Consider the following 23,834-nt stretch of genomic DNA (forward strand, 5'->3'; position numbering starts at 1 on the left):
GATATATTTACTTTGATTTTTTTTTCATATCATTGTTATAATTCTATCACTCCCAAGTAAGGGAGATACAAACCTTAAAACTTCATCGATTGAAAGAAGAGAGTAAGTAAGGTTTGAACTATCCTAGGCAAGAAAAAAGAATTTTCTAAAACTACACGGTTTACCTATCAAAGCGTAATTTATAAAAAAAACATGAAAAATTGACAAAAATATATTTTATTTGAAGCAAAGGAAGAAGTTATTTTATTTGTAGGATTCCAAATCAAATGGCACTGGCACTGGTCGCCGCGGTGCCACGCGCGAAGCGACTTTGCCATTATATGGTTGGCAGTAGCATTGTCCTAGGTAGCACATGTAGTATCGCACGGTGGAGCAGGTCCTCAAACAAGGATAGAGGCAATCATCGCTGGTGATACAAGGTTTGTCTGAAAATAAACATGATAATATTTCATTAATTTTTAGGCTGCAGGATGAAATTTTTTAATTAAAGTCCATTTTGCTTTGAAAAATCTTCACTACGTATCGGCCATCTTACCCATTAGAAAAAGTGTAAGAAAGCAATAAATAAATGTAATCTGCCTCTTCAATATTGAATCAGGAGTGAAGCAGGAGTTACTAATTATTATAAACAGTAATTTTATTTCATTAAATCTAGGGACATGTTGACATATTTTGTTTCAATTTTGTAGTTGCCTACATAAAGCAATGCCGCTTGGATTTGTGGATTTCTTGCAGAGAATTGCGAAATTTTTACTTTAATTTTTTTTTTATATAATTGTTATAATTCTATCACTCCCAAGTAAGGGAGTTAAAACTTCATCGATTGAAAGAAGGGCAGTCAGTGGAGTAAGTAAGGTTTGAACTATCGTAGGCAAGAAAAAAAAAATTCTAAAACTACACGTCCAACATCGAAAAGTCTTTTTTCAATTCGTTTTGTGCTCTTCTCAAAAAATGCTCTACTTACCTGAGTAAGTAGCATTTTTGTATCTTTGAAGTGCACGCCACTCATGATTCACATTGGTTATATTAAAATAATCCCTTACCTTGCCCTTTTGCGCCTGAGACCAAAGTTATAATTAAAAATACTGCCATAACCAGACCACATGTAAGGAACTTCATTTTGCACTCAACTCAACTGAAGCAAGTACTGAAACCTGTGGCTAAGATCGAGAAACGACAGTATTTATACACACTATCAAACAAATTCTAATTAGTATCAAATTGAAACAAGGCGTGATTAATTCTCACGCCTTGTTTTACAAATTATACCATTTTTAAATTAATAGGTTTTGATAGCCACTTGACTTTCAAAACCTATTAAAGTTATTAAATTAATTTTAGCGAATTGAAATTCAAAATTTGTTATGGTTAAAAATAATTATAAGAATTGATAAGAGCTTTACTGGTCTTACAAAGGATAATAAAGTCATGTAAATTAAATTTTCATGTTTTAAAAATGTTCAATTAAGTACCTACTTATCTAGGAATAGTAATAAATTCAAAACACTTAGGAACATTTTTATGAAATGTATGTACATGAGAAAATTATAATGCCGGCAATGTCATTAGGCACAGAACAGAAAACGCTAAAAGCGAACACTTATTAGGTATAAGGTATAACTTTATGCTTACTGACGCCAAATACAATTCTTACTTCACTTAATTTTAATGAAAAAAAAAACAAAAAATAATTATTGACAAACTACTGAATTCTAAGTTAATCGTATTAAACGCTAATGTGTCGTAAGTCGATCGACAACTTAAATCCACACTAAATTAATATTACGACAAACAAATCCGCAGATAATAGTTATAGTATCAAATAATTATAAATATATTGACGAAATTTCACAGTTCGCTTTATTACCTAATTCAATTAATTACAGCTTTGTTTCTCTCAAAACCAATTAGTTCATTAGTTCAGGTGAAAACAAAACGTTTATAAACGCCGACTTCATGAATTTGTTGTTCCGCAGACCATTGCAGTCATTAGACGAAGATGAAGGTACCCCGCGCACTGTTGTTAGTCACATTATTGGCAAATCTCATTGCCGTCATTTTTGGACAGTTTCAAGATAACGGTAAGGTTGCTTTGTTTTGTCTGTCTACACTGTCTAGCCTATTTTTTAACTAACCGAGTCCGACCGAATAGTGGTAAACGAATTTTCAAAATCGATTCAGTCAAGTTAGAACTTTATAATAATAGTATATAAAAACGAATTTGAATTTGATTCTATTTGCGGCTCCCTCGTTGTTCCATTGGTTAGCCTATAATATGGTTTCAGATCACAAGGCTGGGCTGGCAATGCTGACCCATGCTGATTCGAATCCTTGGTCAGCATTGCCAGCTATACTTAGCTAGGTATGTGTTTTTCTTCCTATAAGAAATTTTCAGTTCATTACTGGGAAATTGGTGATTTTACACCCGCGTGCCTTGGAGAGCAAGTTAAGCCGTCGGTCCCGGTCATTATCAATTACAAATGATAGTGATTATTAATGCATTTAACATAACCACCAACCCGCATTAGAGAAGCGTGATGAGTCTAAACTCTAAGCTATATATCCCCTTCTATAAGAAAGGATGCCTGAGCTTGCAGGAAGCCTTAAAAGTAGGCTGAGGATTATGATTATGTTTGCAGAATGCGACTTCAACAGAGACTGCGAGCGCGTCTGCAGCAGGAACTGCGAGGCTCCCACCACCCCGCACTGTATACTGCACGTGTGCTACTGTGCGCCGGTGACTTACCACCCCCATCCACGTGCTAGACACCACCCGGTTAACTATTAACTAGTCTGTGTGCCTAGTGGGAGTTTTCAATATTTTCATACTGTTACTTTCGCGTTGACGTAAACGCGAATTTATATGGAATTGAAACAATGGTGCAGTAGTCCCAATAGATGGCGCTGTTTCAATTCCTTAGAAATTCGCGTTTACGTTAACGTGATAGTAACAGTATCAAACTGCCACTAGGCTCTCTGTTCTAATAACAAGTCTCTTGACCACTTGTTAGATAAGCAAATAAACTTGTAGCGTTACTAATCCATACTAATATTATAAATTCAAAAGTAAGTCTGTATATCTGTCTATCTGTTACCTTTTCATGGCTAAACAACTGAACCGATTTGGATAAAATTTGGTATAGACACAAATTGGAGCTTGGAGCAGAAGGCAAACTACGAGTGATTTTTATCCAAAAAAAAAACAAGGTTCTCGTGGAATTAAAAAACAGATTCACGAGAACGAATAATATGGATATAACTAGTATTTTAACTTTTTTAGTATTTATTAATTTAGTATCTTTATAAGTTAAGAAAAGTTATATAAATAAATCTATCTCCTGAATCTCTCAAAACATTTTCAGTTCAACTTAAGTATTTTTTTCCTATTGTAAAGTATGTATAATAATAAATAAGTACCGGATGTATCGTGTTTTATCTTTATTGACGCAAATATTATAAACTGATAATTTAAAACTGACACGGCATTTTTATTTTAGAATGTTATTCATGACCCAATATTTCACACTGGTTTTTAATGGTAAAATTATATAGTTTGATATTTAATCTCAATCGACGGATTAAAGAGATGGCACAGTAGACGGTAAGTAATTTCCCTCCTAAAAAGATAAACAACTTAGACCCGTGGTGTGTCTATGTTTCACTTGCTGCATTTTTGTTGATGTTGTTTGACTTAGTAATGATCAATACGCAAATAGCATAGGGGTATCAATCAATTTCTCAATTCTAGTCCGAGAACTTGTACTTAAACATTCTTGATATGACAGAAAGAAAAGTCATTATTTCGTTGCCTAAACTAAGCACCAGAACCCAGAGGTCACCAAATCAAAAACAACAAAAGAAAAAGTAAGAAGTCACATAGGCTAACCAATCAAGAGACACTAAAAAAAAACATTACTACCATTTTTATTCAAGAATTTATTCATAAGAATTAAAACATTGGAAATCGTACTCAGGTCCTTTTCCTCCTGACGTCACGGTGTGAAAGTTTGTGAAGAGGGCTGTTAAGTACAGAGGTTAAAGATAACAATAGGCAAGTTAAAGTTGTAACGTTTGATGTAGCGCACAGGAAGAGGGAGGATGATCGCGGACTGAGATTCAGAGACAAAACAAGCTGAAGCAGGCTTACCTACATATACAGGATGATGGACTTTTCTTTTGAGTAATTAGAAATTACATTATAACAACAAAATAAATAATAACACAATGACAAGAAATTCATACCAATCTATGCAACTACTCAACGGATTTTCTTTCTTTGTTTTATGAAGATTAAATGTAAGGAAAAAAAAGTTACTCGGAAAAATCAGAAACCTCTAGGTTTGATAATACGCTGTTAACTTGGAAGTATACAAAGTTTTTACTGAGACTGGTTTCTATTGTATTTTTAATTTTATTGTATTAAATTCAAAATTCATTTATTTCAAGTAGGCTCAGTTTACAAGCATTTTTGATACGTCAGTTGACTATTTATAAAGATTCTACCACCGGTTCGGAAGGCAGGTTCTACTGAGAAGAAACCGGCAAGAAACTCAACAGTTGCTCTTTTGAAAAAATCATACAATATTATAATTTACAATTGATGACAACATTACAATTATGTAATTGTTGGTAGGTATGTATGTATATTCGTATGTGTTCATATATATATAATAAAAAAGTAGGAGATACATTACACTTATAAAATCAATATATATATATATATATATATATATATATATATATATATATAAATATATATATATATTGATTTTGATTTAATATATTATTATATAAGTGTAATGTATCTCCTACTTTTTTTTTTATGTGTACACCCGTCATTATGCATTATTCCTTGTATTTATTTTCTCTTTTTCGATAGGTTGTCTGGAAGAGATCGCTCATTAGCGATAAGGCCGCTAATTGTACATTAGTTTTTAAGTTAATTTCTTGCCTGTAATTATTATTTTTGGTGTACAATAAAGTATATTTCATTCATTCATCCAAATTTCTTATAGTTTTACTTCCTGTGTGAAGGTGGAAGTTAATCCAACGGCCTCCAAGCATCTTTATCATTAAGGAACTCATCAATAGTGTAGTAATCTCGACTAAGTAAATATTTTTTAACACATTGCTTAAACTATGCATTGGCAGGTCCATCACACTCTTGGGGATCTTGTTATAGAAGAGATGTCTTGTTTATTGTTTAAATTATGACATTTGAATTTAGAACCGTAACTAACTGACTGCTCAACATTCTCCAGAAATATATAGAATAATAAAACAACGATGCTAAAGTTGAATCACCGTGTATACAAAGTCTCACCTCTTCATGGTGACTTGTCTCGTACAGCGCCGCTCCGACCGCGGAACTTTTTAACGAGCATCCTTCACATTATCTGTATTTAAATGTCGCTAAATACACCGATTCTTGTGACGACCCCTCTGGTTTGTTGATTGTTTTAAAGTTATTCGATATCTAAAAGGTTCTAAATTCGATTTTCAGTCACTTCAGTACTGAATATGGCTACGGAACATTCGACTGGCGAATTTACGCGGCGAAATTTATTTAACTCTGGTAACCAACCCACCCAAAAAAGTACTATTTCGTGTAAACCAATACTGGCCTGCAATAATCCTTAGTTATACAATGTATTTTAAGGCTCTATAAATACTTCGCTGGCACAGTACTTTATTTGAGCAGTTTGATAGGTTATAAAAACATTATTATATTTTAAAAAACACTAGGTTCTTGATGTTCTATTTCCCATTATTTTTTACTTTACACTCACAAGGACTTTGCTTTTCACAACAATTTAAAAAAGCCACAATACCGCATCAACCTCATCCCATCAACACCCAACACCATTAATAACAACAGAAAGCCATAAAACCTTCATAAAAGATACACCTCCGTGTTATTTACCCCACCTTAAAGATTGGTAGATAAAAAATAACATGATTTATTAGGTTCTTACCCGATAAATAGTTGTCTTAGAGGGTAGAGGGCGGGCAGTACTCATTTTTCGAAGGTGCCCTTTTTTGCTGATAAAGGAATGACGAATGGAAAAGGTGCCCCTGTTTTATGGGCATGTGAGTGGCGTATTTATGACGTGGTCGAGTTCCCACTGAACTATAAAAGGGAATATCTTCATTTATTCGACTATCATGATTTTCCATCAGGGATTTTCGGCGTTCCGATAATGCTTTATTTCTGTGCTTTAGTATTTTACGTCGATTACTTTACTATTCTACAATGTAAATACCTAATAATTATTTATATGAAATATCTATGGGTAGTTGGTACGCTTCGTGATGTTTGGAAGTCTTATTTCCTGCACAGACCTATGTCCTGCAGTGGACGTCTACTTACTGATATGATGATGATGATGGACGACTTCATTCTAGACTATAATCTATGTCTGTGGTTTTAATGTCGATCCATTCAGCCAATTTGAGTTTATAATTAAAGTACGTAACTAATCCGATTTTATTTTATTTGTACTCGAGTAGATAGAAAATTGCATACGAAGAGTTACAATTAAATGAATTGATAATATAATAAACCAATTTTTTTAATTACTATTTTGCATGCATAAAAATAATACAAAATTGCGAGCGTACGCAGGTCAAAACTAAAAGTTTTGACCTGCGTACGCTCGCAATTTTGTATTAATTAAAGTTAAGTTTTTACGCATGAGTATAGGACAAACATTCCTCTTTTCCATAACCTAACCGAAAAGCCTGTGATTGGTAACCAACGGGCGATGAAACTTTGGACCTCTCGATTTGTGTTCTATCCCTTAAAAGTAGAGTTGTAGAGGATCAATAATCAAAATACAGGTAAATGAATTTGTAAAAGCATACGAAGAGTATGCTCCTCCGTTCCCCGTGCTCGTATCTACCCTCAGTCGCACCTCATTAGCACACGAGGCGCAGATAAAACAAAGCCTCCCCCACTCATACACAATTCACAAAAGCCACTTGATGCCCGCAATTAAAATCTTAACATGTACACTTAATAACGCCACCTTACTAGGACAGAGACTTTATCGATATCTGCAAGTTATCTTCTCTCCTTTATAGATAACAATTTATATTGTTTTATCACGTTTAACTGTTGTGCAGTGAACATTTCATTATGATGGTTATGATGGTCTTGTTTTAGAGTAAAAAGAAAAGAAAAAATTAATTAATAACTTCTTATAAAGTTCATAATAAAGCAAAGCAACGTTTATTCAGTGTTCGAGCTTTAGAATCATTCTTATTTCAAGTAGGATAAGTTTAATTTTAATTAAAAAATCGAACAAACACAAATGATTCGGTAGGCTGAAGATATTTTGTCTGTAGATATTAGAAACTTAACAATCGTTCTTTTAAAAAAAACTATAGTTAGACATTAAATTTAATTTCCAGCGTGCAGGTGACCGTAGATAGAACTGCCTCCAAACATTACGAGTACTGATGTATAATGAGTTAGGTACTAATAATAAAACAGTACGAACTGAGTATCTGTCCATTCATTTTATAATCTTTTTTCTGCCTGCAAATACATCAAGTATACAAATGCACACCAAGTATATCCGTTGTTAAAAAATAACTTATCGATATCGATATAGCAACATAAAATATTGCAGCAATCACTAATTCAAGAATCGTTAAGAGAGAGGTAGGACGTCTTTGAATTAAATTACACCTCGCTTACTCCAAACAATAATCTTTAACATTTGCCTCACCCTGTCCCATACTGTCGAATCCCACTGATAAAGGTGTGACTTGAGTGCAAGCGGGGTTAGTATACCTATACTTTTGTCGACTAAGTTGTTTACGTTTATGATATTTACGTTTACCACAAGAACGAATTTGAGAAGTTTGCGAATTTGAGATGTGCAAAGCAGCAAAATGTTTAACAAAACTAATGTCTTTAAAATTTTAGTAAGCTAGTTTCAATGTCAAAGGTCTCATACTAAAAAAAAAATTAACACTATATTATTACTACTAACTAACTCTAACGATACTCAGCTCGAATTTCTATTTGCTTTTAAAAAGAACTAAACAATCAAACTTTGGTCACTATGGTTAACTTAGAATTAATCAAATTCGTCAGCGTAGACATCATAAAATAATGGTTAGTACGTTGAGAGACGAGACGAAAGTCTTAATTAGCTAAGCATTAACATATATCTCAAGTCAATTAAATTGAATAAATTCGTAATAAAAAAAAATCACGTGGTTTGTACGTTATTCATAGATATCCTAAAATGGGTATTTTGCAGAGATTTGCATTAGCTTAAAAAAATATGACAGTCAATAAGCAAAATAATTATAGGTACCTCAAACCGCTCACATTAACGCTTATAATTTCGCCTCCGCCATAACTCACGCCACACCCTATCTCATTTATGGTTGCGTAGAAGACGTCTTGGCGACTACAGATAAGTCTTAACGACTGGTGTTTTGTACCAAAGGTATGTTGCCCGGAGATAAGATGAAGTTAGCATTGCTACTGTAGTTGTGTTCATTCTGACTGGTCCAAAACGTTTACGATAGTTTCAAATGAGGACTGAGCTTCTGCCTAAATAATTTTATGGTTTGTGTTCTATTCTAAATAGTTTATTTCGCGTAGGTTTACTTTAAATATTATGCTTTTGAAAAGTAGTCGTAGTAGTAGTACCTAGAGGTTTTGTATCCCAATGCTGGTTGGCCATCAACACCTCATTTATTTTCCAAGTATGAAGTTCTGTCATCGTTCCCTTTTGGATCTGACCATAGGATGTTGAGAGCAACACTCAATTTAAAATCAAATAAAAAGAGCAGGCGCAACTTTACAAGTACTATTAAAAACTTGAAAACATTGAAAGAGCAAGAAACATACCTTGAAAACCTAAATAATTTTATACCAGAACTTACTTATTGGAATCACATCAAAACTATAATATTGACGAATACTGTCAAAAAATTACTCACTCAATGCTTGAAAGTTTAAAAGATATACAAAGGAAAAAGAAAAACAGCGTTTTATCAGAAGAAGCACTGGTTCTTATGAAAGAAAGAAATAGACTTCAAAATAAGCCTAAACTGAATAAAAGTGAAAAAGAACAGCTTAAAAAGCTTTACAAATCGGCAAACAAAGAAATAAAGAAATGTTATGACACCTACAGAACAAACACTATAAAAAAACATATCGGAAAGTCCCGATCTGCAAAAAGAGCTTATAAAGAATTAAACAGGACAAAGGAATGGATTACATCACTTCAGCCTGGTTCTACCAAATGCCAATCACGATTTGGAATTATAGACATAGCTACAGACTTTTATACAAAACTATATAGTCAACCAGAAACATCAAATGAATCGAATAACATCATCCAATGCAGCGATACCCCTACAGTCGATGAGTTTACAGGGCCTGAAATTTTAAAACAAATAATGAGATTAAAGTCAGAAAAAACCGCAGGGCCAGATGGCATAACAAATGAATTCATAAAACTGGGCAGAGGTTCACTTCTGGCCCCTATCACACTCCTATGGAACAAAATTTTACAAAAAGAAACTGTCCCTCATACATGGACGGAATCCGAAATAATTCTGCTCTATAAAAAAGGGGACCCAGCTGATATCGGGAACTATCGACCGATAAGTCTTATGTCTTGTCTCTACAAACTGTTTGCATCTTGTATACTTGAAAGAATTTCACCAGATATTGACGTACACATAACCTATAGAGCAAGCTGGTTTTAGAAGCGGTTTCTGCACATTAGATCACATTCAAGTAGTCGACCAGGTGATAGAGAAATATTTAGAATTCCGCAGACCCATATACCTAGCCTTCATTGACTATAAAAAAGCTTTCGACTCTATATCTCACTGTAGCATATGGGAAGCACTAAAAACACAAAATATAAAGGAGAAATACATAAATATTTTGAAAAACATATACGCAAATATGACGAGTAAAGTCAAATTAGATAGAGTAGGTCCAAAAATAAATATAAATATAGGTGTGAGACAGGGCGACCCAATCTCTCCAAAGCTGTTCATAGCAGTCCTGCAACACATAATGAACAATTTGCCGTGGTCTAAGCAAGGTATTCGAATAAATAATAACTTTCTGAGTCATCTCAGGTTTGCCGACGACATCATTTTATTTTCAGAAACTCCAAATCAATTAAATATAATGATAAATGACCTAAATCAGGCTAGCATAAGAGTTGGACTAGAGATGAACCTGGACAAGACGAAAGTCATGACTAATCACAACACAGTACCTATCTTGGTAAATAACATCCCCCTCGAATATGTAGAGAAGTACGTCTACCTAGGCAAACAGATTTCGTTTAGCAAAGATAGAAATATAGCAGAACTAGACAGAAGAGTGGCGATAAGCTGGAATAAATACTGGGCTCGTAAGGAGATATTTAAATCGCAGCTTCCGCTCACATCAAAAAAGATAGTTATGGATTCGGAAATACTACCTTGTCTCACTTACGGATGCCAAACCTGGACGCTTGATGTTAAAGCAAAAAGAAAAATCCAGACTACGCAAAGAAGAATGGAAAGAAGTTGCTTAGGCATTAAGTTGAAAGACAGGGTGAGAAATGAGGACATCCGTAATAAAACAAAAGTAACCGACGCCTTAACTTACTGCCTAAAAAGGAAATGGCAATGGGCAGGTCACCTGCCCAGATGTACTGACAGAAGATGGACTGAAAGAATACTAAAATGGGCTGGTCCAATAGGCACAAGAGCGAGAGGCCGCCCAGCTGCTAGATGGGCAGATGAGATAGAGACAATAGCGGGAGTGAAATGGCAAGCTGCAGCCAAAGATAGGGAAAAGTGGAAAGCATTGGAGGAGGCTTTTACCCTTAGGGGGTCCATATAAAACTAGAAATAAAAAAAAAAAAAAAATGTAAATATAATATACTTAGATACAATATATATATATATGTATACCTATTTTAGAAATGTAATATAAGAATGTGTTAGTTTTTAGGTTTATATGGAATTAAATAAAGTTTTATTATTATTATTATTATTATTATACATGCATTCTACTCTCACGCCCGGTACAAAATAAATATATATAAAAGCCAAAGGGAAAATAAATAAACTTACTTAAATACACAAAATAAATAAACTTAAATATATATTACATAAATACATATATGCACCGGGCGGAGGATTCACCCCGGCAGGGAGACCAAACGGCCGGGGGTCAGGGCGACAGGTGGAGAAACCGGCGGACTATCCTAGCCGAGTCCAGCAAGACCGCTTTTTGCATCTTGCCTGCGAGCGAACTGCCACGGAACCCCAGCCGCCTCAGATGGTGAGCGAGGCTGACTGGGATCAAACCGTTGGCAGATATAACGATGGGGATGATTTCAGTGGACTCCACATGCCACATGGCGGTAACCTCGTGAGCCAGATCTAGATATTTACGTTTTTTCTCTGTCTCAGCTCTCACAAGGTTCTCGTCATATGGAATTGTGATGTCCACTAAAAACACCCTCGACTGTGCCCGGTCCAACACCACGATGTCAGGCTTATTCGCAAGAATAGTCCTGTCCGTGATAATGGACCGGTCCCAATAGAGCCGGACTCCGTCGCGTTCAAGCACTGGCACCGGTGTGTACTTGTAATAAGGCAACCTCTGGTCCAGGAGACCGTACGTCAGAGCAAGCTCTTGGTGAAGGATTTTGGCTGCTTGGTTGTGTCTGTGCAGATACTCAGTGTTGGCAAGAGCTGAACAACCCGAAAGGACATGTCTGAGTGACTCGCCGGGATGGCGACAGGCTCGACAGATGTCGTGAGTGCCATCCTTCAGAATGTACTTTCGGTAGTTCCGCGTCTTTACCACCTGATCTTGTATCGCAAAGACAAACCCTTCGGTTTCCCCAAAGAGGTCACCGAAGCGCAGCCACTGCACAGACGCTTTTTTACTGACATGGGGCTCATGAAGAGCCTTAAAAAAGCGTCCGTGCAGCTCCTTCCCCTTCCATACGGTCTCCCGGTCAGAGATGCTCTGTACCACTGGTTTTTGCCATTCGCTGTTGGCCAAGGATAGCGGGGTGAGTCCTTTATCACATGCTATGACTTCTGTATGCATCGGGGACTCCCTTTTCGTCTCGAAGTAGGTCCTGAGGCTGCATATCTCCCGATTGTGCATGGTCTTGGCGCTAAGTAGGCCTCGACCACCACACTTTCGGGGGACATACAATCTCATGACAGACGATTTTGGGTGATGCATACGATAGAGAGTCATAGTCGTGCGGACCCTTCTATCCAGGACGTCTAATTCGGTCTGAGTCCATCTGAGCACGCCAAAGGTGTACATGAGAACAGGCATGACCCAGCCGTTATAAGCTCGAATCTTATTGGCGCCCGACAAATAACTTTTACAGATCTTTGTCAGACGTCGATAAAAACCCTCGCAAACTGACTGTTTCATGTCCGCCTCTTGCACCCCTATAGATTGTGACATGCCCAGATACCGGTAAGATTCAGTTTCAGAAAGGGTCTTGATGTTAAGCAGGTCAGGATTGATCCCGACCGTATGAGTGACCTGACCCCTCTCCACATGCAAGACCGCACACTTGTCTAGTCCCAGCTCCATTCTGATGGAATTACTGAATCCCGTGGTGAGACTCAGTAATTCCTGCAGTCGGGTAGCATTGGGCGCTAGCAGTTTGAGATCGTCCATGTAGAGAAGGTGAGGCACTTTTGTCCCTCCTCTCCGAAACTGAAAGCCTGTTCCCGAACCCTCTAGTAATGTACTGAGAGGATTCAAGGCCAAGCAAAACCATAGTGGACTCAGACAGTCACCCTGGAAGATACCCCGGCGTATCCTAATCCGGTCATCGGCAGCCGCCAACCGCTCGCCATGGAGACAAAGGATCGTGCTCCATTGCCCCATACATGACCGGAGGAAGTCTTGAACTGTACAATCGATTTTGTACAGCTCAAGGACCCTCAAGAGCCACGAATGAGGCACCGAGTCGAATGCCTTTTTATAGTCAATCCAGGCTGCGGCAAAATTCCGGCGGTTGCGCTTGACCAATTGGCCCGCGACGGAGTCGATGAGAAGGAGCTCCTTGGTACCACGACTACCACCCCGACATCCGTTCTGAGCCCCAGACATGATGTTATTATCGTCTACATGACGAGTTATCTTAGAGCTCAGAACGGATGTCAGTGTCTTATAGATGGTAGTAAGACACGTGATGGGGCGGTATTTTGAGGGATCTACGGTGTCGGTGGTCTTTGGAGCTAAATGAGTGATCCCGGTGGTGAAAAGGTTCGGGAGTGTCCCTTGCTCGAGAGCCTCTTGGAATTGGCGAGCCAAGGTGACATGGCAAGTCGAGAACGCCTTCAGCCAGTAGTGATGCAGTCCGTCGGGCCCCGGACTTTTCCAGTTCGCGGCCCGCCTTACTGCACCAACTACATCCTCCGTAGAGATGGCGACTGGGTTCATCGGCCTGATTGCGGCACATGTCTCCTCTATCGCCGAAATCCAAGGACCCTCATCGTGCTTTACCTCTCTTGACCATATGTTTCGCCAAAAAGCGATAAGGTCAGCCGGATTCGGCTGTGGAGAGGTAGAACAGACTGCAGGACACTCCAATCTGTTGTAGAACCTTTTCTGATCACTCGAGAAAAGACGATTTTGCTGAAATCGCTCAACTCTTTCCGAGTATCGTCGTATGCGGTTCCCCCATGCAGCGATTTTCTGCTTCAGGTCGTCGATGCGCTCCGTCAGTTTTAGGGTTATGTCCGGCTGATCCAGCCTAACCCCGAGCCCGTTAAAGGCTATTCTGACGGAGCGCACAATCCTTGGCCTTCTATTGCCCAACCTGAAGCATAGCAGTCTGCCAATGAGGCCTCTGGCAAGGGTGATACGGCGTTCTATCCTTCTCTTCCAGGCTGGTTCTGCTCTGATGTTATTAACAGAACGCCCCGGGCGTACAGGTTCCTTGGTTTTGATACCAATGAAACGGTGGACGGTTAGGGCTGCCCCGAAAAGGATAGAAGCCGTATCATCCAGACCAGTGCTGCCCGCCAGATGTTGGGGCAGCATTTTGTTGACAGCCTCAATGACATCCCGCGTCGCTATATTTAGCGCAATACGGCAGAGCCGCGGACGATTCTCTAGAGGAGCATTACGGATTTCAGCAATCGTCTCTTCTAGGATCCTTCTCATCCGCTCTAAATCAAGGGAGACGGTTCCCTCAGTGTCCTCCTCCTCTGCATGCAAATCTTGGGACATAGGTTCAGTCTCTTCGCGGACAGGCGCCGCCGGTGAGACGATTTGCTCTGCAGAAGAGGTTGGCACTTCGGGAACAGCCTCACGTCGTAATCGTTCGAGCTCGGTCGCGTTGAAGATGTTAGAACGCTGAATAAACCGAGCTCGATCTGCTAGGTTCTGTTCCGTGACAGTTAAGTGCGGCTCAAGCAGCAAGAACTCGCGGTACATTGCTGCTCGGTAGCCAGTCCGTCCGGTTTCTCCCCCTGTAGCCCTGTAGTACGCGCGCATGACATTTTTATTCATGTCGCATGTCCATTTCATGCGCCGTACGCCACCAGCGGCGGGCTCCGAAGATTGGGCCCTAGGGGACCCTGTCGAAGCCAAGCCCTCTGATGGGGATGATGGAAGTGTCGACCGGTCAGGTGGTAGTGCCGGTCGACTATGTTGGCTGGCGGCTCGCATGCTGCCACGTCCAGCGCCAGCCCCAGACGCGCCCTGGCGGCCCCCAGGTAGCGGCCCTAATCGCGCTCTCTGTTGTTCCATCATCATATTTTTTAGGGGGGGGTGAGTGGAGGTTACATCACCCGGGGTCCACTCAGGTCCCCGAGGAGGCTGTTTTTTTAAGCCAGCTAGCTTGATTTCGGAGAACCAAAAGGTACCAAACGGTTATTATTATTATTATTATTATTATTATTGCTGGTTGGCAGAAATAGACACGGTTGTAGTACTTCCAAAGTGTAAGAGACGTGATAGCCTAGTGGATATGACCTTTGCCATTGATTCGGGGGGCGTCGGTTTGAAACCCGGTCCGGGGCATGCACGCATGTTGAGTGCGTTTACGTACACATACGTGCATTTTGAGAAATTGTACATTGTGCAGCCTCAATAGCTCAAATAGCTCAATGGTAAGAGCGGTCGGACTCATCACGGAGGGGTGGTGGTTCGATTCCCGCCCCGTTGGTCTATTGTCGTACCCACTCCTAGCACAATCTTTCCCGACTAGTTGGAGGGGAATGGGAATATTGGTCATAATTTAATATACACGGCAAATATTCTTTAAAAAAAAAAAGAAATATTACTTGTCCGTCAATGTCACCGACGTAGCACAACGAGTCGCGAAGCTAAAGTGGCAATGGGCGGGGCACATAGTTCGAACAGCCGATGAACGTTGGGGTCCCAAGGTTCTAGAATGGCGACCCCGCACGAGAAAGCGCAGTGAACGGCGAACTCTCACCAGGTGGACTGACGACATCAAGCGAGTCGCCGAGATTTGCTGGATGCAGGCGGCTCAGGGTCGTGATGTTTAGAAGTCCCTACAAAAGGCCTGCAGTGGACGTCCATCGGCTTATATGATGATTATGAAATTATTTAACAGCAATGTCACTGTAATCCCAATTATCTAATATTTATATTTGCTCCTATTTCGGCTAACTTCCTCGAGGGCTTCGTCGTTGGATCAAAGCGAATAGCGTATATTGGAGTCCTCCATTTTATTGTTTATTATCTCGGCACAACACAATCTGTTTACCATCCCAATGGCGGGTCATTAGCAAACCGTTTTATAAAGCCTAACCCGTTACCGTACGTAAATTGGCCAAACGATCCTAAAGGGCCCCAACATCTTAATTATTAGCGAGGTGCTTAAGGGTTGGATTTACGACGTGTTAATATGGCCCGATGCGCGTCGCCCGCGATTAACCTAACCCTACATTAAATTTACCTGACGGTCTATGGGACCCGGGTGGAGTTTCAATTGGATAAACCATAATGTGCCGGGTGCCAATGTTGTCGTTATTAATATAGGCTATTAAATATAGCATATTGGAAATTAAGTAGTCTTTAATATAATTTACTTATCCCGACTAACTTACTATTACAATCTTACACTCCTTCAAAATTAAATAATGTTTCTTTTGAAAATGAATAGAAAATAACCTACCAATAAGAAATTAACACTGTTAACCCTTCCTCTCTAATCATCATCATTCATCAATATCAGCCGATGGACGACTACTCGTGGACAAAGCATAGCTCGAGCCGCTAGCAGCCAGCGGCTGCAACCCGCTTGATATCCTCGGCCCACCTAGTGAGGAGTGATCGACCAACACAGCGCTTTCCGGTGCCCATTGCTACTTCAGCTTCGCGATTCGCTGAGCTATGTCAGTGACTTTGGTTCGTCTGCGGATCTCCTCATTCCTGATTCGATCACATAGATATACTCCAAGCATAGCTCGTTCCATCGCCCGCTGTGACTCTAAACTTTCGTATGTGGCCCATATTTAGCGTCTAAGTCTCGGAACTACAGCTTATCGTTGTCAACACGCACTATTTGTGGACTTTTGTTCTTCAGACACTGAGAAATTTCGGACGAAAATAATATCGCGGAGTTTTCCAAATGCTGCCCAGCCGAGTTGGATTTCACCTGCAGATCTCCTGATTTCTGAAACGAACACGCAGAGAAACTCCAAACCTTAATTCCAATTAGAGAGGCCGAATTTTCGAATTATTTTGAGAGCCAAGCTATTTTACAATTAAATTGTATGGTTTCCAATGATATAATTTTGTGATACCGCCAACTATTACCTCAAATTAGTAAAACGTCGATAAAATCACTCAATAACCCACGTAATCTCTCACTATTTGCCCATAGGAGTGATTTTTTTAAGGAAATTCAACCCTTCTGGCGTGTTTTCAAGAGGTATTTTACGTTGTTTATATTTTGACGAATTATTTATGTGTTTGTTGTAGTATTCAAATTATCAGATTTGTAACAGCTGTTGATATAATTGTTATGGTTTCTGAAGAATTATAAATTGTGCTTTTACACGAAATGTACAAAAAATTATCGGTTGACATTTTACCTTTTTACCTCTTACTGTGTGACTGTGTGACAGCTACTCGTACAACTTGAAGGTATTTTTTTTAATTTTCCATGTATTTTAATAACAATTGGTAAATTATAACGATGCTTTTTTAAAAAATGCTTGTTTAACCGAATCTTTTTAACCGGTAGATAATATAGTCAGACTTGAAAAAAGTGTTTAGAATGTAAGCCTACTTAAAGAAAACTAATCGTAAGGTAGATCATCGTGATTACATGATTTTACATTTTGTTAAACGATGATCAAAATAATCAATCAACCTTTCAATTAGTTTTCAGGATGTTTCCCAAAAGAAAAGTCAATGTTCAAAGAAATCAAGATGTAAATCATCAAAAGGAACATAACAATGGCCACAAACTGCTGTCACAAGTTTTGATAGAGAAGATCAGAGACTATGTCGTGTTGTTTCTAGAAACGTCTACTATACACGGCTTCAATCATCTCGTCAACGATAGAAGACATCCATGTGAAGTGTGAGTAATGATTTGATCATTCATTATTACCTATAAGCCTGTCTTAACGACCATCGACAGGGTCAGGTCTTCCTCCTTATAGGAGAAGGGATATGAAGCGTAGACTCACCACGCTGCCCCAATGCGGGTTGGCGGGCTAAGGGTGATAGCATTAAAGTCATTAACGACCTCTATCAGATGTTAATAATAATTAACGGGATCGAAGGCTTAACGTACTTTCCGAGGCGGGGGAGTAACATCACAAATTTCTCTCTGGTCTGAGAATGAAAACTCAGTACCATACACCCCAACCCAGGATCTTGTGATTCAAAACCACATAGGCTGACGAGACAGGAGTAATGAATTAAACTTCAATAGCTCTACGGTTAAGTTATTACCGAAATAGGAAAAAAATCTCAAAAGAAATATATTTTCACGTTTTAGCTACATTTTTTATTTATGCTCTGTTTTATTGGTCATGGCGTGATATTATACAATTACTAATAACATGGATTTCTATTAGTAAAAGAAATTACAAAATCGGTTAAGGAAATCTAGAGATTGCACCTAAAATCCCACAAACACTCAAACTTTACCTCTGAGTATAGACTTGTACATATGTTTTCTTCGGTATAGATGAAGATGTTTTCTTCTTCAGCATCCTGTGGCTGATAGTGGTGATGATATCTCTGTACGGCACGATATCCATCTCGTGGATGACGTGGACGCGCTACCAGTCCTCGCCCACGGTCATCTCCATAGACCGCAACATGTACGCGTGGAACACCACCTTCCCCAGCACCAGCATCTGCCCTGAAGAGAAGGTGGATCTTGAGAAACTGGAGCTCTATTTGAAGTGAGGTTTCATTTAGAAGAGTCGCAAAGTAGATTCTCCATTCCCTTCAAACCAGAAAACAGCTCAATTCTGATTGGCGACATAGACAAGCTTGGTGATAGTAGGTACTCCCACTCCCATGACTGACATTCACAGAAACCTCCACTACGTAATCATTTATTCATCTTCATATTTTTTTATAACCAAAAAAAAAACAATTTCATTGGGTAATAATTAAAAACTTCATAAATTAGTTGTACAAAACTACACACTGTTCTGAATCAGGCCCCAGTCATATTGCCTGCAAACTTGCACTAAACTTCTCTCTAATTTTTCACATCGACAGCACTTCAACGGTAGAAGACAAAGAGAAACTCAAAACATTCATCACGGCGTTGGCGAATGCTACTTTCGAAAACTTCGATGCGCTCCCTGACTACAAGGATATAGAAGCGCGAGATTATCTGGAAACGCTACTCAGTTTGACCCCACCGTTCAAGCCGACCGTCTCCATCGGCGCAGCGGGTGTGGGGTTTGGGAAAATGGTGCCGACTATCACTGAGATGGGACTGTGCTATGCTACAAATTCCAAGATAGCGATCTATAACTCTCCTGAGTAAGTTTTTTTTTATGGTTAACCTTCATATGTAATGGTTCAATAACAGATTGATAGTGGTTTTGTCATTTTGTATTAAAGTTTTTATGGCTTAAACGCAAGAAAATTTAATACATCATATGAAAAATTATAATTTATAATAATTATTAATAAAATAATAAAAGCCAGTTCATATGTCGTTCGCAATCTTCCATTAAAAATATTGGGTTGGATAATTTATGGGATGCTTTTGGTGAAATTAGTTTCTTTCTATTTAGAATAACCTTACAATAATATTATTTATTCTATGATTTTGTTTTATTTAACATTTTCAGGTACAGAAAAGCAAATAGATGGGATGTCATACAAAACAAATCCTCATCATATTTTGTTCATCCACTAGACGGCGAAGTGTTTGCTCAGATCTTAAATATTTCCTCGTACAGAGTAAGTTTATCAATTAGATTCAATGAATGTAGAAAATTAAGATGAATATAAATAAAAAAATAATTATTTTTTGGAGTTAAATGTTTATTTTATGTCTTTTCCATTAGGTGTACATCCACAGTCCGCTCGAGGTGCCCGACGTCGCCTCCAAGTACCATCATTCGCCTTCGTACTTCTACATGAAGATTTTCGTCACCGCCACTACTGTTTATACTTCTGATGAAGCCGCTGGGTATTTAAAAGTTTTCTTTGTTTATCGCTAATTGGCTGTCAATTATTCCATGGTTAAGGGACCAGACTAAACACTGAGAAATCATGGAAACCATGCTCGCCCAGGACCCTAAACACAAAACAGCTTTTTTATAATTTTTGTCTGTCTAATGATTTTAAACTTAATTCGTGGTTGTTCATTACGATATTATTCAAACGGGTACGTACCACGATAAAACGACGAGATTTTTAAAGTCGATATTTCGACTTGCATGAATCGTGGTCACGACGGGACTGATGTTTGCGAGATGCGAAGTTGACAGTTCTGCCCTTAACAGCTGCTGTCAACTTCGCATCACGACGGAGCTGGATAGAGGAAGTTATTGAATATGTAGACTAATTTTCATCCCAAAAAAAATAACAATGCAAAATTTTAACGAATCAGTTGTAGCGAAGTACTTGCTAGGGTACCCCGCGCGCGCCTGTCTCCAACTCGAAATCATCTCACGTATCTTAATTTTAGGGTACTTTATGCGCGTAACAACATTAGTAGCTAATTTCCCAGACCTCATAAAGTTTGCATCGGACTGTACCAGGCATCGAGGAAGAAACTTTGATGTTTTATTTCCAGCCTCAGCGTAGCTCAACGCCGCTGCCGCTTCAGCCACGAAAACAACCTGAAGCACAACTCCGTGTACTCGTACACCATGTGTCGGATCGAGTGCAGGATCCGCCTCTGTCTGCAGTACTGCCAGTGCATCCCGCACTTTTACAGGAGGATTGGTCAGTGCATGGCTTTTCTTTTACTCAATAACAAGTTAGTTGACTGCCTGATGTTAAGTGGCAAGTGCAGTCTAATATGGACGCGGGCTTACTTGTAAGAGGCACAAGTATGCGTCATCGTACCGGAACGCTAAATCGCTTGGCGGTAGGGTGGTAACTAGCTAGCATGCCTATCATCAGACCAGACTTGAGCCAATTCAGAAAATTTAAAACCTTTAACTGACCGAGCTGAAAATGAATCTAGGCCTCTCTGTTGATAACCACAGCATTGGCAACTGCGCCAGAGTTGGTCAATATGTGTTAACCTCCTATAACGCAGAACCAAAGACATACATATACAAGAAATTGAAGTGGGCGGGGCACATAGTTCGAAGAGCCGATGGAGGATTCCAAGATGCTGGAATGGCGATCCCGCACCGAAAAGCGGACGAATCATCAGAGTTACGATAAAGTTATCCGCGAACATACATAAAATATACATATATACGGTCGAATTGAAACTTCCTCCATTATTTGAAGTCGGTTAATAATACTTTGCCTTTAAGCATCTGAACTAACAATTGCTACGATTTATGAAATTGCTATTTTTATATCGCAGGTGACGAAAAGATATGCGACGTAAAAGGATTACACTGCTTGGCTCGTTATAAAGGTATATTTGATTTAACTAAATATTTGTAAACATGCGAGACTCTCTAACCAATATTGGAGCAGCGTGGTGGCTCTAAGCTCCATATCCCCTCTTGAATAAGGAGGAAGACCTGACCCTGTGGTGAGCCGTTAAAAAGGCTAATAATAATGAAGAAAGCAAAACTACTTATTAAATTTGTGAAAAATCGAAACTAAACAAAGAGTGTTAAAATCTGATGGCATAACTAGACATAATTCACATAAAAGGCTTATTATTTGCGCAAATAAATTTTGCCTAGCTGTCCACCGCGGAAATGCAGACAGTATTTTTGCCAGTATTCCACGTGGGCATGATTTGTATCCCGAGAGCCGTAATAGCCCAGTGGATATGACCTCTGCCTCCGATTTCGAAGGATGTGGGTTCGAATCCGGTCCGCGGCATGCACCTCTAACTTTTCAGTTGTGTGCATTTTAAGAAATTAAATATCACGTGTCTCAAACGGTGAAGCAAAAACATCGTGAGAAAAACCTGCATACCTGAGAATATTCTTAATGCGTATGAGAAGTCTACAAATCCGCATTGAGCCAGCGTGGTGGACTATTGGTCTAACCCCTCTAATTCTGAGAGGAGACTCGAACTCAACAGTGAGTCGAATATGGGTTGATAAAGATGATGATGATGATGATGACGATGATTTGTATAGTTATTAGGATAAGTTCTTTGCGTATGAGAAGTCTACAAATCCGCATTGAGCCAGCGTGGTGGACTATTGGTCTAACCCCTCTAATTCTGAGAGGAGACTCGAACTCAACAGTGAGTCGAATATGGGTTGATAAAGATGATGATGATGATGATGACGATGATTTGTATAGTTATTAGGATAAGTTAGCTTAAGTTCCTTATTGTATTCTTTCTCAATAAGTGTCCAATGTACTTTATTTCATCCTATAAATAATTCATTTTAATGTTTACAGATATACTAATAAATTTGATGCACAAAGGTGGCAAGAAAGTAGACTGCGAATGTTTCCCCATATGTCATAACGTGCACTATTCTGTTCAATCATATGTAAGTGGGTAAACGGAAAACTTTTATATTTATACATATACACACCAAAAACCAGTGAAGTGCATTTTATACGTCTCCAGTAGCGGGAATCGAACGCTAGACTCGAATACTGGACCCGATAATTCGTCGCTAAACAAATTAGCGACTGGACCAAAAAAGTAGTTACCTGAAATATATTTAGGTTAATCTTTGGTAGTTGTGTGTCGGCAGCCATACTCTTTTAAGTGTTCGTAACCCTGACCACTAAATTGATTAGGCTTTCTGTAGTCTCATTTAGAAGAAAGATGGATAATCTTCTGTTACGTGGATGGGGAATTTGAAAGTAGTGTTACGGGTAACAGGAGTAGAATTAGACCTCTGGTCAATTGTCACTCTGTTACAATCATTACCAATCATTATGACCAAGACCGACCAGCCTAAAATGCTCCCCATTTTCGGGGTGCCGCCAAGCATTTCTCGCAAATATCTAATACCTAATAAACCAGCCTTGAATTTAGACCCAAAACTGAATTGAAGGTTATCATAATATTATATTGAATCTTTCTTATCCAGGCTTTGCAGAGCTGGATCTTAGGCACCAATTTCCAGTGGGGTATCAGCACATACCCCAGGATGAAGTACCGACGGGACATCATCTTCGGCTTCACTGATGTTTTAGGTAAGCTGTTTTGCTTCTTAACTACTCAATCGGGAACTCACATTACATCAGATGCTCTCGCTCACAGAAGATTTACTGAAAACTTTTAGGAATATTTTGACGGACCGTGCCGATGATATGTGGAAGACCATCGTCCACAAACAGTACATAAGAGTAACACTTCGCAGGGCAGGTCTAATTTACATCCTAATTAGTGCCACCCTGTTTCCATGAGGCGTAGTCTGCAAAATCTAGCCTGTTGGTATTGGGTATACCGCCATTTGTCGGTCGCCAGAGCTTGTCAGTCATGAAACACGAGCAGGTGACGTTGGCAGTTGGAAAAATTGCTCGAGTTTAGAAGTCCTTGCAAGAGGCCAATGTCCCAGCAGAGAACCCATTCAGCTGATAATGATGAGAACAATTTAAAAGTAAATCCAAGGTTTTGCTCACTTTCAGTGGCGGTGGGCGGCATGGCGGGGCTCTTCCTGGGGTGCAGCGTGCTTAGCTTCATGGAGATCCTTTACTTCATGACGCTGAGGCTTATCTCCTACACCAAAACTACAAATAAATAAACTAAAATAAAATATAATTAGCAATGCTAAGAGTAAGATGTAAAATGCCCATTCGGTGTTAGTGTTTCTTCACACGACCAATACAATTTTAGAATGTTTTGTTCAATTCAAATGTAATTTTCACTAAATTTAATTATGTAGTATTTTTTTTATAAATTGTATGACACTTATATGGCAAATATAAATAATTTAATAATAAACTTTAAACCTTTTGTTTTGTATAAGAAGAAAGATTTCGATAAATAATCACAATGTTGAAACAAAAGTCTAACAATCAAGAAATTAGATCTCAGAACATACTCGTAAAAACACGCGTAATTATATTTTGCGCAACACATATTCGTGTGTTTACGTGAAAGAAAATATATTATTAATTGACACGATAAAGCGTGATTTCTGCCCTCTTTATGAATAATGAATAGAGGAGGTAAGCTATTGTTATGACTCGGTTATGACAATGAAACGCTAAGCTTCGATAAAAT

General features: G+C 38.9%; 1 protein-coding gene and 1 long non-coding RNA gene across 2 annotated transcripts; one reads left to right on the plus strand and one right to left on the minus strand.

The window, feature by feature from the left end:
- Nucleotides 1-199: 199 nt before the first annotated feature.
- Nucleotides 200-1,161, minus strand: LOC128198567 (uncharacterized). The gene is made up of 2 exons (XR_008251312.1): nucleotides 1,044-1,161; nucleotides 200-425 (listed from the first exon to the last, which is right to left on the minus strand). It is a non-coding gene; the product is annotated as an uncharacterized LOC128198567 (long non-coding RNA).
- A 16,239-nt stretch (nucleotides 1,162-17,400) lies between these two features.
- LOC112050974 (sodium channel protein Nach-like) lies at nucleotides 17,401-23,412 on the plus strand. The gene is made up of 10 exons (XM_024089394.2): nucleotides 17,401-17,594; nucleotides 18,232-18,429; nucleotides 18,755-19,024; nucleotides 19,339-19,450; nucleotides 19,558-19,682; nucleotides 20,292-20,443; nucleotides 21,042-21,095; nucleotides 22,049-22,143; nucleotides 22,696-22,801; nucleotides 23,237-23,412. The coding sequence occupies exons 1-10, from the start codon at nucleotides 17,401-17,403 to the stop codon at nucleotides 23,350-23,352; spliced, it is 1,422 nt and encodes a 473-aa protein (XP_023945162.2). The 3' UTR covers nucleotides 23,353-23,412.
- The last annotated feature ends 422 nt before the right edge of the window (nucleotides 23,413-23,834 follow it).

This window comes from Bicyclus anynana, chromosome 12 (genome assembly GCF_947172395.1).
Source record: "Bicyclus anynana chromosome 12, ilBicAnyn1.1, whole genome shotgun sequence".
Classification (NCBI taxonomy): Eukaryota; Metazoa; Arthropoda; class Insecta; order Lepidoptera; family Nymphalidae; genus Bicyclus; species Bicyclus anynana.